This window comes from Fukomys damarensis, unplaced genomic scaffold (genome assembly GCF_012274545.1).
Source record: "Fukomys damarensis isolate Sample0158 unplaced genomic scaffold, DMR_v1.0_HiC HiC_scaffold_16, whole genome shotgun sequence".
In the NCBI taxonomy this organism is placed as follows: domain Eukaryota; kingdom Metazoa; phylum Chordata; class Mammalia; order Rodentia; family Bathyergidae; genus Fukomys; species Fukomys damarensis.
Genome location: NW_022900928.1, coordinates 6,755,720 through 6,771,208, shown reverse-complemented (window position 1 = coordinate 6,771,208; position 15,489 = coordinate 6,755,720). Strand labels below are relative to the sequence as shown.

At 38.7% G+C, this 15,489-nt stretch overlaps 1 protein-coding gene across 1 annotated transcript in view; it reads left to right on the top strand.

The window, feature by feature from the left end:
• Luzp2 (leucine zipper protein 2) overlaps positions 1–15,489 on the top strand; it is a 226,892-nt gene that overhangs the window by 191,534 nt on the left and 19,869 nt on the right. Inside the window, exon 10 of the mRNA XM_010603363.1 lies at positions 15,040–15,123. Coding sequence (XP_010601665.1) covers positions 15,040–15,123 — 84 coding nt within the window. The remainder of the gene's footprint in view (positions 1–15,039; positions 15,124–15,489) is intronic.

Sequence of the window (15,489 nt, the reverse complement as noted above, 5' to 3'; positions counted from 1 at the left end):
TGTCACAGTTTCTTTTTAAAATCTGATTTTTTTTTTCTGTCTACTATTTCAATGTGTAAAAATGACCATGGTTCTACAGCACTTGTATTATAATGGGATGAAAGAAGAAACATAAGAAAAGATGATTAATTTGGGAAAATTCCTCTATTATTTTGTATTTTACTTTTTCATGTCACTGAAATAATTTCATGAGACTTTAGAAATGTCCAAGAAAGACTGTCTTCCATTCATGATTTACTAATGAAGTGTGATGAACATCTTCCAATTTTTATGTCTCTGTGTTGTTCTCCAGAAGAGCCAGTCCCCACATCCTGAGTTCTGGAGCTCACTCTGGGTTTCAGATCAAAGCTCCTTTTTTCTTCCTTTGAACAGTCACTCCTGATTGCAGTGCTACTATCCTTCTACATGCCTCTTGCCACATCTTCCTCTCTGCGTCATCCCTGCAGCGTTATCTGCTGGGTGTTCGTATACATAACATGACTGGGTTCTGTTTTGCTGCAGCTCTTGCACTTTCATTCTATATTTAATCACCTGCAAGCACTCTTTATTCTGGCCTCTCATTTTCTTGCACAAACATTATCTCTTAAAAGCAGTTTGCTTAGGTTTTTCTACCTGTCTTTGATGAGTACTAACATTTTTCTTGGATTCCATTGACTTCAAAAATTATCGTATTGATTGAACTACAGTAGATAGAATACAGAAGCAAGTAAGTGGTAATGCACAGATAATGGAATAATTTGAATGGTTTGTAAAGTTATTAAATTGGAACCTGCTGCGGTCATGGTCTCATCACCCTGAGGGTGCATTGTGCAAATCACAGGGCAGAAAGTATTTCCCTGGGTCCTGTTGATATAACTGACTTATAATAGCAGCCAACCCTGCTTTTCTTGTATTTTAAGGATTCCAGTGTGAAACAGTGAATCTTTGAAGTTTACACTGTTCTTAGTAGGGGTTTATATAGCTGACAAATAAATGATTTGTAGCTAATATAGATTTTTTAGTACTAAAGGAGAATACAGTTTACAACATTTAAAAAATTTACAATAAAAATAACAATTGTTCCTGTACATCTACAGGCTCTGACTGTAGATACAAACAATTGGATACCAAAATAATTGTGCAAAACAATTGAATCTGTCCTGAGCATGGACTGTTTTTTTCTGTCATAATTCCCTAAACAGTACTGCATAACAGCTATTTATGCAGCATTTACTTTGTCTTCGGGGTTATGTGTAATATAGAAGTGAATTGAAGAACATAGGAGGAGGTGTGTAGGCTACATGAAAAGTACAGTTACTTTTTTATAAGTGTGTCCATAGATTTTGGCATCTGAGAGAATGGTGCTGGCACCCATACTCCATAAATACCGAGGACATCTGTGTATCCATTTTTGGAAATCTTTGAAAGAACAAAAGGTGAAAGCATTTTGATAAGAGAGAGCCCCAGGAGAACGCTGGGGCAGGCACATTACTGAAGGTTATATCGAACTGGTGCTTTCAAGGATAAATGGGAATTGACAGGAAAAGAACTAGCTGAAGTCTGAAGTCTGATGGTGGGCAGAGGAAGGGCACTCACAGGGAACAACTTCTCAGCACAGGACATGGACACACTCACTGTCTGTGGACCTGTACACCGACAAGTGTACATAAAGAGAAGTGTGAATAAAGAGAAAGACTAAGAGAAACGTTCTAGAGACAGTTAGACAGAGACAAGGGAACAAGAGAGTTTATTGGTGCTGAGCATTTCAAGAGCTTAAGATTGGAAGAGTAACTGGGAATGGAGAGAAAGGCATCCAGGCCCTTGGGTCAGGTTACTCATCAGTGGGTTGGCTCATTGGTGAATTTATAGCTGAGTGTGATGTTGGGAGGTGATGTCTGGTCCTAAGAGGCGGGTCACTGTAGACCTAGCCCAGAAAGATTTCTTCCTCTGGTTTCTCCCTGGATTTTGGTTCCTGCCTCTGTACCATGAGCAGCTCTGCTCTCTGATGCCCCTCTGCCGGGCCACCCAGCCTTGGAGCCATTAACTGTGGACTGGAACCTGCACAAACTGTGAGCTAAGACAAACCTTTCCACCTTTAGGAGTCAGGTGTTATGTATTTAGTCCCACTGAAGTGAAAGTGACAAAGTGGATTGTGAAACAATGAACAAATGAATGCAAGATTCATTACTAATCTAAAAATATTGTGTGTTAAAAGACATTAAGGTTAGGCAGTTTAAACAGGGAATTTCTTTTATTCAATTTTCTATCATTTAGGAATTTGGAGACTTTAATAATTTCATAAAACCAATGGAAATAGTTTTGTTTTGTTCTGTTTTGGTACCAGAGATGGAACCAGGACCTTGCACCTGCAAGGCAGGTGGTGGAACCACAGAACTAAATCCCTGGCCTAGCCAATGGAAGTCTTTATGAGAAGAATTCTGATAATTTAATGTTAGTGAACATCTGTTTAAGAAGTCCTGTTTTAAGGTAATTATTAGCTTGGAAATTGGAAAGTTATCGGACACTCTGTGTTGCTAAAAACTATTAAAGGCTAGTGATTTCAAATTTCTCTATATTTATATTAAAATGAAATGAAAGAATAAAATTTTAACAAAGGTTTTTGATAAATAAAATAATTTAAGGTTATTGCCTTAAAATATGGATACATTTCCTTATAGAGTTTGGTAAATGTCCAGTATTAGCACTGACTGATATTAATGAGTATATACTTAAGTGGGTAATATCATTTCCTTGCCTGGTTAGATTTGGGCAAATTTCTTAAACTCTAAATCATAATTTTCTTAATTGTAAGAGGTTGTATGATTGATTGCTGGGATATAATATGCTTAATTAAGGTTTTTTATGACACATAGTATTTGTTCTCTAAAATATTATTGCTATTCCCCCCTCCAAATATAAAAAGGAGTAAAAATCATTACCTCTACTTAAATTAAATTGGTTTGAATTTTAATAAAAATATCTAGGTATTCTTCCAATTAACTTATACATCCTTCTTCTTCTGCATGTAAAGTACATACAACACACCATCACATATTATATGAAACAAGTTTTTGAATTGTTCCAAGATATTAAAATTTTCAGCAATCCAGCTTTATATAAGCAACATATTTACTGATCATTCCAGAGCCATTATTACTAAAAGAAATAGATTATTTCTAAATGAGTCTTTCTGATATGAATATGGATTTGCCATTTTTGAAATATTCATATAAACATTTATTAATAATGAACTAGTTAACAACTCAGTTGAGTACAGCAATATTCATCATTAAAATACTTCAGAAGCATTAAAATTCTATTTCTGATTATTAATTTAGAATATTTTATGTCTGGGGATGCCCAGTGTTAGATCACCTACCTACCTTGTGTGTGTGAGGCCCTGGATCCAATCCCCAGCACTGAAAAAAAAAATCTTTCTAAATAAATAATGTGTATTATTGATATTTATGTTAATTTTACTTTATCATTCATTGCTGATATGCAATTTATAAAGGAAGTTTAGAAATATGTATGAATCTCTTCATTCAGTTTTGGTAGTTGTTATCTTTACTAATGGGATCTTTTAACGGAGTAGATTTTCAGGGAGTGAAGTTGGATCATCTTTAGCTGCTGAGGAACTGAAAGGCGGGATTTAGATAGCCCTGCACAGTCCGTATTTCCGGTTTGGAATGGAAGTCTGTGAACTACTTGACGAGACGTTTCTGCTACTGCAACTGGCTTATTCCCAGTTCCCACAAAATTTGTTATTCTTTCTCTTCACTTTATACTCTCTGAGATCCCTTCACTAAGTCCTCTCTTTGTCATTTCAAACTCGAATGTGTCCTTCTGGATTGTGGTGGGGTTTTAATTCATAGCCACAATTACTCTACCAGAGAGCTGATAATTCTTTTCACTGGTGTTAATCTGTTCTTGTCTTTTTTGTTTTGTTTTTTTTTAGAAAAGCAATCTATGCTATTTCTGGGAAAAAATAAAATGAAAGAAGCAAAGAATTTTACAAGAATAAGGACGTATCCCATAATCTCCTGTAGTAGGAAAGATCCCTTCCATGTTTTCTTGCAGGAATTTTGGCTGACATGTCTGTATACATTTTCACAGACCATTCTGGCACTGTGTGCTTTGTTTGATGAACCTTTTTATTTTTAATGAAGGAAGAACACATTCTATGTCAGCAGGTCTATTTTGTAAACGGCCCAAATAGGGTATTTTTTGTTTGTTTTTACTGTAAGATATGAAAATGATAGCAAAACAGCAAATGCAAATCTCGTAACCAACATAAAACATGATTAGAGCCAACAGTGGTGTGTGCTCCACTCAGCACAGTGGAGAGTGAAATAGAAGGGTGACAAACTCTCGCCCTTGGGACATTTAGTGTAACTTCATACTCAGTGTGACTCTGTCTCAAAAAAAATTTAAGGGCTGGAGATGTAGCTCAGTGTGAAGGCCCTGGGTTCAATCCCTGTCACCACATAAAGACCCACACAACACGCACACACACATACCCACACACGCAATGTTATTACTCACTTGTACTGGGTACTGAAGCATAATTTTTGTCCTAAATTTTGTGTATGTGATTCCTGTCCTTTTCTGACATGGATGTGTGCATTTTTCCTATACACACTATTCTTTGATAGAGAGACTTTTGATTTATTTGCGTTTCTTGTATTTGAATTTTTTTTAATCTATTTTTTTTTAAGACTAGGAAAATCTATTAGGGCATAGGAATGGGGAATAGGAATGTGGAATAAGAAATGGGGAATGAATAGCTCCTGAGAGACAGGAGGGGCCCCGAAAGGGTTACCCCAAAAAAATAGTCCAATTTTTGGAACTATTTTACACCAAACATTTTTGTCTAAGCTGTGCATGCTTCCGTTCTTTCTAGGGTGTTCCTGTTTGTTGCCCATCGTAATAGTTCAGTTAATTCTCATTACTGAATTGCAGCATCAGGTCACAGAAGAGCCTATTTCTCCCTTCTCCGGCTGGTGGACAGTAAGAGTAGATCGAGATCAGCTTTTTCTTTTGCAGTTTTTTGAATGAGTTTGAGCCCAAATCTGTTTTGTTCCCTGACCACACACAATGTAGCTTAGAGGAGAGAATGGTGGGGAGGTTTGCATATGAAAGACCCTGTACCTATCAGCCTCATGAGCTGGGGACAGACTGCTTTCATCTTTGTTTTTGTTTTTTTACAAAAATGGGTGTTTTTATGAGCATTGTGAATCCATTACTCTTGCTCTATACCAAATATTTACCAACAACACTTAATATTTGGATCTTAAATTTTGCCAATCGAGTGGAAAATGGTAGCTACTCATCTTACATTGCACTTGCTTAACTATTAACCTGTACTTTCATCTTGATTTTGAAAGTTTGGTTGCAATTTGAGATAAGGCCATGTCTTTGCCTTTTCCTTATTTAAAAATGATCATTTACTTACTGATTTGTGAGGATCTTTTATATATTTGGTTACAATGCTTTTCCTTGTAGATAACTACTCACAGCTTTTGTCTATGGTGTGTTTTTTCTTGCTGTATTACAGATATGTTTTAATAAGAGCTTTCCCTTTTTGCTTCACAACACTGCACAGTAATATTTTTCTAGGAATCCAGCTTGTTCTGTTCCTATGCATTCACTTTGAACTGTCTGTGGTGTTACTGAACTTTTGCATTTATTTCTGAGGTTCTGAGGGAGAATACAAAGTTTGTATTAGCTAGCCAAGCAGCTGCCAATGAACTGCACCACTGGCCTTTCTCTTTCTAAACGACACTGCACATACATTTACACCATTTCGTTCTGAAGTGTTTATGTGTGCCTATCCATATTCCTTGGAAACTTGTGTATTGTATTGCTAGGGTCAAATAGTTTTAATATTCTGACTTTGTTTTCTTTTCTTACACATTTTTCTCCTTTCTTTTCTATCAGTATTTTCCTCTTTTATTTGGATTACTATCCCAAAGTGTTAAGTTGGTTGCACTATTCTTTATTTTTTAATATTAGTACTCTTAAATTATGTACTTGTCTTTAAATGGTGGCTTTATTTGTATTCTCAACATTTGATGTATACTAGTTCTATTAAAAATCCTGCTTTTAAAAGTTTTAAAAGATCTATTACCATTTCTTCTTGCACACATAAATTCTTTACGAATTTTTTAAGGTTAAAAATAATATGGTGGAGTTAGTAAGATTTTATGACAAAAGGAATTAAAATTGCAGTCAACTGACTTTAAACTGTGGGGATGACCCTAGATTTTCTGGGTGAGCTCAGAGGAATGACTGGGGACCTGGCACTTGGTGACGGAGGGTGGAGGGAGCAGGTACCATGCAGGGCGTGAATCCATTCAGTGAGGCAAGGCCTGACAATGAAGGCGGAGAGCACAGACTCAAAGATCATGTGTTGACTCTTAAAGCTGAGAAAGGACAGATAGTGCATTCCTCCCCGGTGTCTCCAGAAAAATCGTACTACACTAACACCTTAATTTTATCCCACTGAGGCTCATGTGAGACATTTGACCAGGAGATCTTCTAAGACAATGAATTCGTATGAGTCACTGAATGTGTTATATATTTGTTACACTAACAGTAGAATATTACTATCCTGGAAACTAACTTTCTCACTGAAAATGAAATAATTGCTGAGTTTCTACATTTTTTTAAAAAAATAGAGATTGTAATGCACCCTGCGTACGTCAGTATCCTTTCCGTGAAGATATACTATAAAAGTTGTACAACTTTTACTCTAATACCATTCTGTTAGTCATCTTTTTATCCTAGCTACCAACATAAAAGAGGGAAAAACAGCCTAAAAGAGAAAAGATTGACTTTGTCTTATGATAGCAGAGCTTTCTGTTTGCACTGCACCAAGTCTGTTTTCTCTGGGCCCCAGGGGAGCTAATATATCTTGGTGCAGGTGTCCAGGCAAGCACAACTGCTCAACTCATGGCAATCAAGGAGGGGGAGGAGGAGGGGCAGGAGGAGAGGGAGGGAGAAAGAGAGAGAACTAGAGAATAAAAGGGCAGGGACAAACCTCATCTGCGCGTCACACCTCCATGACTCCCACCCTTCAGTGGGCCAGCACCTCCCAGCAATGCATCAAACTAGGAATCCATGAATGGATTAAAACACTGGTGACTTTAGAGCCTGCGTGACTCCATCACCTTACAGACCAGTCCCTCAATGCACAACTTTGGAGGCCAATGTACACACGAACCACCAAAATCCCTCACACCACTGTCTTTGAATGAGGCTGAGCCTTTATCTTGCCATCATTAATATCACAGATTCCCTCTTCCCTCCTGTTATCTTCTTCGAGGAGTGTTCAGAATGAAGGGAACTCACTCAGCCTCCCAGTGTGAGCAGAACTCAGGATCTGACAGTCACTAGAGAAAGCAAATTGGGATGGGAGGAGCAAACTGAACAAAACCAAAGAGCAGACGATGTGGACTGGTCTGGAACACAGACTTCCCAAGGTCTGTTAGGAGGGGATCATATGAATACAGCAATTTCTCATAATTGGCTTCGTGCTTAATCAGATTATTTACCACGTTTCGCAACTCATTACACCAAAGGGATATTTGAATGAGATCCAAGATTTGATTTTTTGTAATAAGCAAGTCAGTCTTTTAGCTTCCAGGGGGTGATTTCTCAGCTCTTATTTAGAGATAACATTACTACTCAGAATCCCCCAAGATTTGATTTTTCCCTGCTAGTCATTATCTGACTTTGGCAAACACTGTGAAGCTGGAGGGAAGGTAAGAAACAGAAGGGCAGGAAACTTTGAGTTTCTGGTTAATGACATCACTGAGGAGCTAACCTACGGGCAGGGAACAGAGGGATCCCCAAGGAGAAGTGTGTTGTCCCTGTGCTTCTTGGTGAGGCAGCAGAAGACGTGGGAACCGAGGTGTGTACATTTTCTGCAGAAGGATCAGCAAGACATTAGTCATATAAGAAGCAAAGTAGAGGGAACTAATCTAGCTCTAAAGGCTGTGCTTTAACTACTTTTATTACACAAAATTACCCACCCTCGAGGTAAGGATTTATAGCAAAGCAGCATGGTCCTTTCACTTTTCTTTTATTTTCGTAAACACTCTAAACCAAAACTATCACCTATGTATCTCTGTCTCTCTCATCTTGTTTTGATCTCCTAGTTGCAAATTAACCTCCTGCCCCATCCTCCTGGAAAGCCAGGATGACAGGCACCTGTTTCTTGTGCTGAGATCTGAAACAAAGAACTTGGAGTCTCACAGCCTGGGCTGTGCCATCACCTACCTCATCCAAATGCTGCTTGATTTTGGTGACCTGTGGCCTCCTCAAAGCCTCAGTTTCTGTTTTAAAATATAATCCTGAATGTCTGCTGCCCTGCCTGCCACTGAATAGATGCAGGGTTGCAAGAGTTCTCTGATGTGTCTGCCACTTTTAAGGAAATAGTATAAAGCATCTCCTTTTAGATTGGTTTTAGTCAAAAATTATGGGATAAAGGAGGTGTTGATGGTTTTTATCATGTTTGCAATCTCAGCCAGGTGATCCCAGCACTCAGGAGGCTTAAACAGGAGGTTTGCAGTGGGTTCAAGGCCAGCCTGAACTACATAGTGAGGCCCTGCCTCAAAAACATAATGAAACAAAACAAAATATTCACAATCTCAATTTGGGTCAAGACACATGAAAACTAAATTAAGACAGTTACACAAAATAACAATTCAAACACTGTCATTCATCTCCATGACACTTTTCAAGAGGAACATGTGGCCCAGAGTGTGAGGACTGCATTCCGCTGCATGTGTTGAGGTGGTAGGACTGTCCTTTTCAGGATCGGCCTTTGTGACTCATCATTTCCGATGGTTGAACCCTTTGTACCCTCCACCTGCTTTAAGTGAGACAGGACTCAGGCTCTGTCTTTTCCTGATTCTCCAGAGCCAGGGTCCCTCCTGGTTGAGAGTTTCCGTAATAACCATGATTTCATTTTTCTCCTATTTTTCATTTCAAGTGATAAAACCTGTTTATTGTTAATCCACTTTCTTCAGAAATTAATTCCATCTCATTTTGTCTGAAGACAAAGAAGATGTGTTGAAAGCACTTACAAATTGGAAAATATACATTAATACATGTAAAATGATATCTATTTATATACATAGATAGATGAAATCTATGTCCAGACCTGAATTCCTGTGTGTATGAATATTTACTGCAATTGGGCACTTGGGAGTTCAGAATTCAATTTGTACATATTAGCCACATTTATGCCCTCTGATTATATTATTCTTCTGGCTTATTCTATTGCTAAGAAAAGATCTTTCTTTCTTTCTTTCTTTTTCATTATTATGACTTTGGGGGCACTGGGGATTGAAAGGAAAGAACTTTATACAGCATGTCTTCTGATTCCCTCAAGCTTATTAAAATGTACAAACTATAGAAACATTCATTTAAAACAGAGAAAATACATATATAGCATGTATGCCATCTGACAATTCATGTGAAGGAGTAGTATCTTATTTCTTCCACAATTCTTGACAACATCAAATAAATACTCATTTAGGAAATGACATCCTTAATGAAGGCATTCATGGTACTTATCACAGGTTTTGAGCAATGTTTGAAAGGCTTTAGGCTTCTGTATTAGAAAAACACAGGACACAGTCTTAGATATTCTCTTGAGGAAACTGAAATAATTTCGTCTTGAGCAGGATCCTGAACAGTGTGCAAGACGTAGGAGAATGCGTTTCCTGACACTTTCTAAATTGTTTAAAGTGCAGTTGTTTTAATTTGCTAACAAATTGGCACAAACTTGGAGCTGAACACAACAGCTGTATATTCTCTCACATAGCGAGAAGTGAAACATTGGAAATCTGGTAGAATTGCAATGTCTTTGTTGATTTTAGGGGAGCATCTATTTCATGCTACTTCCAACCTCTAATGCATTTCTGTATCTATGGCTGCCTTACTCCTCCACTCCATCCATCCCTACACTTCTCTCTCCCCCACCCCATGGGACAAGGACACTCATGACAGTTTTAAGGGCCCATACGTACAATACAGAAGACTGTGGAGTTAGTTGTGTCCTGGAAAAAGTCAAATGTTGAAGCTCCAAAAGCAAATAGGAGTATTTTTAGAGATAAGGTCTTGAGGGAAGTAATTTAAATTAAATGTTAGCATCATAGGGGTTGGCCATGATCTGGCTGAATTGTTGCTTTTATGAGAAGAGAAACCAGAAATCTTCTTTTCTCTGTGCAGTGAAATTGTAACACTAAAGAAGGTTTTCACCAGAAACTGACTTTGGAGCCCGCAGAACTGTGGGAAAAGAGATTGCTTGTGTTGTAAGATGACCTCTACAAAGTATTCTGTTTTACAACGCATGATGAGAAATACATGGTATACATTCATCTCAAGACCTTAACTTCATCGTGTCCTTTCCCATAGGAGATACTCATATGTCTCTTTTGAGAGGCAGGAAACCAGCCTGCTAGGAATGCTGAATCGAAGGGGATGAGCGGAGATGGAAGACACAGGGACAATTTTGAAAGAGGGAGCAGGAGGCTCTTGCCTCTAGTGGACAAAGAGCCTTGAGTTGTTTTGCTCACCTTGCTTGTGTTCAGCTTAGGCAAGGGAGCAAGCAATTAGGTTAGAGAACAATCCATCCATCCGTTTCTCCTTATTTGCAAAGTGTACTGAGATAAATACTTCTCTAAACTGATCTCAGCTGTTAACTTTTTCTCTGGAACTTGCAATATGCCGGCATGTTGCCAGAGGAGAATTAGCTTTTTGTTTCCTCCTTTGGGTCCACGGGGAAGGTCTCCCGGGCTCTGTCCTTATCTAGATTCCCACGTTGGGGGACACCAATGTCCACCATTTAGCCTTCTATAACGGTCATGCTTCAGTTTTCTGTAACAGTCATTCGGTTTTCCCAGTGCAAAACAAATGAAGTTTCAATGTTTTTTTGTTTTGTTTTGTTTTGTTTTTTTAACCTCCTTTGATAGAGCAGCAGGCAACAGAGGTCTTGCAAAGTCAGATAAATTGCTCAAAGTCCTCTCTTATTTAAATGCTCATCCTAGCTTGGAATCCAAATTTCTTTGTCACCAAAATATAGACCTTCCCCAAGGGTCAGTTCTCATCCTGTTGTTTATTCAACATATTCAATAAGGCTTCTTTTCTCTCTCTCTTTTTTTTTTACAAAATTCATTTCATTGACAGAAAACACCTGTATAAAATATTATATTCAGTAAGGTTAAGAGCAATCAGTTCTTGAATTAAATAGTATGTTTTAAAAATTTAAATGAACTTAGCTTTTTATGCATTGGTGCTCAAATGGTAAAGTAATATATAATTTCTTCTCAGTGTTAAAAAGTAATTAATATAGATTATTTTAATCCTGAAAGAAAATTGAGATAATTTTAGTATTTAATATAAAAGGTCAAAAGCCAGGCACCTGTGTAATTTAATAGATTATCACAGATGTAGGCTTGGGAAAATTTACAAAAGAGGAAAGGTGTATTAATATTACACTCTGCTTTCTGTGAACTTAATAACGGATGAAGACCCTTTTATCTTGCACCAAACCTTCTAATAGGGGCACCAGAATGAGACAGATAAATAAGCACCACACAAATTTATCAATCTTACAGTTGTATTTGTAGAACTCTATCAGACACCCTAAAATGCAGTAATTCTGGCTCCTAGGTTTTTCCCCTCTTGGTCCCATGGGGTCTCAACTTCCACTGTGTTGAGAATCTCAGCTTAATGATTTGGCCACATGCATCAGCCAGAGTTGTCCAGCATAAAAAACAGTGGGTTTGTCTGTGTTAAATGAAAGGGAATTATTGGTAGAGCTGCAAGAATTCACCGTGTAGAGAGGACTGGTGAGACAAGCCCGGGGCAGACAGAGACAAAAGTTGCTCGCAAAGATTGGGATGTGTGAACCTTGAGGAAAGAACTGGGCAAAAAGAATCCTGCGGTAATGAGCTTGCTCAGCCACTGTAGCCTTCTTAATCTGACCAGGTGAGCTTCAAGGATACAGCTGCTAATCGGCTCATAGCCTGAAGAGAGCAGGCAGTTTGATACATCAAATAGTGCTTACTATGTTTCAAGCCATGGGACAAAATAGTCAGCAAAGACATCAACACCCACCAGGAGAGCAGGAGGGATGAGAAACATTGCCTGAAGAGAAAGAGGGAACTCTCTGAGATCAAGTGCTCTGCTTTTCAGTCTCTGGCCCGAGTTCTAAACACAATTCTGTTACAGAATTATACACAATCACAGTTTATTGACCCATATAGCTGAAAATATATACAACTGGCAAATTTTGGAAAGATTGTTTTCAACCAAGAAGAAGCATCGCCTGTAATACAATTCTTATTTTCTTTTTATCCTAATAAATGTATTGTAGAGAAATGATGAAAAGAAAGGTACGGAGAGTACATTATTGCACAGTGTGTACCTCCATGGCAGAGGCAATGACTAAGGACTCATATTCGCTTCAGTAGCTACCGACCCACTGAATGGCTGACTGTTGGGCTGAACGTTGACAACAGCGGTGAGAACGAAAAGCATTCTGGTGGCAAAAGGGTCAGTGCGCATCACGATATTTTCGGTGTAATGCGAAATGGAGAACCGCCAAACACAGAATAAATACGTCCTGAGTACTGTGATTGTGCTGGTGTATGGTATCCACGCAGGAAAACATTGAGACAGAGAAACAGCATTGAGAAATAATAACACTTATTGCAAGAATCTATGTTTTCTAGTCCCTTTCATGCTGCTATTAAAAGAAATTCATAAGGCAATGTTGAGACTACTTATCCAGGTATCTGATTGCTTGACAGAAACAAAGCACCCTAAAAGTATTCCTTCCCTGTTAGCGTGATTTAATCCTTCCTTTGTGTTTTTTGCAGCCCTGGCTGTTCTTACTGAGACTCCCAGGGGAGACGGGATTCTCCTTTGGTACTCGGGTTTGTTTCTTCCCTCTGTCCTTTGTCACCTGTTTCTTCAAAGCATCTGTTAAGCTGAAGTCGTGGGAAGAAACACGGTGGATGCTCAGGAGATTCTAGCTGGAATAAATAGCTCCTTGACGCTTGTTAAGAGTGATTTTCTTCCTGGCACTGCTACCCGATAGTACCTATCTGATGGCACAGTTGCTTAAAATTCTGTTGAAAATACAGTCGTTCTTTTTACTGGAAACGTGTTTCTTCAGGCTTCTCTGGATCTGTGGAACTCCTTGAATTTCATCAAGCCTAACTTTTAAAGGCTTTAGATATATGATCCGTGCCTGATCTCCGTTAAGTCGTCAACACCGTCACCATTCACTCGGTTGCTTTAGTCGCTTCTTCCCTGGCCTCACAATGCTAATTTGCGTGCTGTTCCGTCCCCACGCTGCTGCTGTATTGTGCTGATCGTGCACAGACGATGCAGAAGTCTTTCTATGAGGTGGAGTTTGCCTCAGTGGTCCCGCAACCTGCCTTGCAAGGGCTGGAGTTCGAACCCCGGTACCCCCCAAAACAGAAAAAATAAGAAGTCTTTTTGCCACATGCATGGCAATCCCTTTTGGCAAATAAATTCAAAAGAAATTTCTGTAGCTCAATTTTGTGGCTCTATGCTTGTCAGCATTTTTCATACTTACTGTTCTCATACTCTGTAAGTCTTCCTGCTAGCAACTGGCACGTGTGTGTGCGTGTGTGCGTGTGTGTGTGTGTGTGTGTGTGTGTGTCTGTTTCCAACGATTTCCTTCACCTGCTGCGTCCTCTCCATTCCTGCTTAGCCGTTCAGAGGTGCATTTCTGAAGATCTTTTCCACCGTTCCTCTTCTTTTTGTACTAAATAGAATTGAGCTTCGTCATTTCACAGGACATAGCAATCAGCTTTTGTTCTCTTGTGCTTGGCATGCGTTAAAGGGATTTGAGTAACAGATTAAACAAACTCTGAGAGGAGGAAAACAGCGCCTGTCTGCTTTGTGCAACCACCAAAGGCATCTCACGCAGAGCAGGTTTGCTCCTTGGCTTAATTTAAATGCTAGTTCCAAGGCTTATTTACAAGAGTTAATAGGATCAGAGAGGAGAAATGTTGTTTTCCCATTATCTTTATTTATTTATTTATTTATTACTCCCAGAGAAGAAACCAGGGGAGGAGCAGAGGTAGGTGCTCTGATTAAAGGATGAAAAGGAATTACAGAGCAAAGGAGAGGCTCATGCCTTCTGGATTTCAGCCAATGAATTTGAAAATAAATATGAAGAAAATTAGGTAAATACCTTGTAGGAAGTAGAATAATTGAAAACCTTGGGAATGTTTTAGATCCTCTGACTAAACTGCACCTTTGCCTTTATCTTTTTGGGCCCCCAGTGGTTAGATACTTCATGTCTTCCTCACCTGTGATGCACTGTGGTCTAAGTTCCACACTCAGGAAGAGAATTCACTGAACTTGCTTTTTGTCTATCAGAAATTCGCCCAAGTAAGCATACATTTGAAAGGAGAATCTTAGACCTATCTACACTGACAGGTACATGAAATTGTTGTGGAGTCTTTCTCTATTAAATGAAGTTCTCTTCAAGCCCAGAATTTGAGAATAACATTGAAGATTCACAGAGATATAAAGCAAAGCTTGGTTGGTGAAGCGACAGTATGAAAATAATTCTATATTAAATTTACAAGGTGGTGTTAAAATCTTTTTGTTGAGACAGTGAGGCGTACATTTGTTTCTCAGATTTCCTAGAGATTTATAAAGAGAAAAGACTGAATTCCTCCCTTTTGAGGGACCAGAATCTTTAAAATAAAATCTTACTATTTCAAAAGTAAATATTTTCAGTGTGACAGGAGTCCCATTAGATATGCCAATGAAAAATTGGATAGAAATTATTGTGTTTAATTTCAAAGCTAAGAATTTTAAGACACAATTTTTAGGATCTCGACATACACAATTTTTTTGTTGTTGTTGTTTCTTTTGTTTTGTGAGCATGACTGCCATTGTATCATGTGTTATCACAGCCAAATGGATATGCTTGTTGAGTGTATTCCTCTGATTTTTAATGATCTCTCTCTCTCTCTCTTTCTCTCCCCCTCCCCTTAGGAAAGTGTTTTGGAAAACAAGGAGCACTCTCAAGTTGATGCAACAAAAGAAAATCCAAGTTCCACTGCATGTGATACTCAAGAAGTAAGACTAACAAAGTGCTTTGAAAGCAGGGCCATAAATGTTTTCACAGTTCTAGTTCCAGCCACCGTGAAACTTGCTACTTGTCTATAATAACTACTATCTAAGTACTGTGATTCTAAGTGTAGGAAACAATGTTCTTCAGTGGGAAACAGGCCTGAATTCTATTAGGGGGCACAACCAGATAGAGCTATGAATAGGGGATCTGGAGGACGTCACTGGTGACCACGGGCTCGACGTTGTCCACATGTCCTTAACCACAAATCAGAAAGCTGTCAAAACATTAACAAGAGGGGCTGGGCTCGGCTCAGTGTTTCATGTCCTGCCTCGTAAGTGCAAGGGCCCGAGTTTGACCCCTGGTACAAAAAA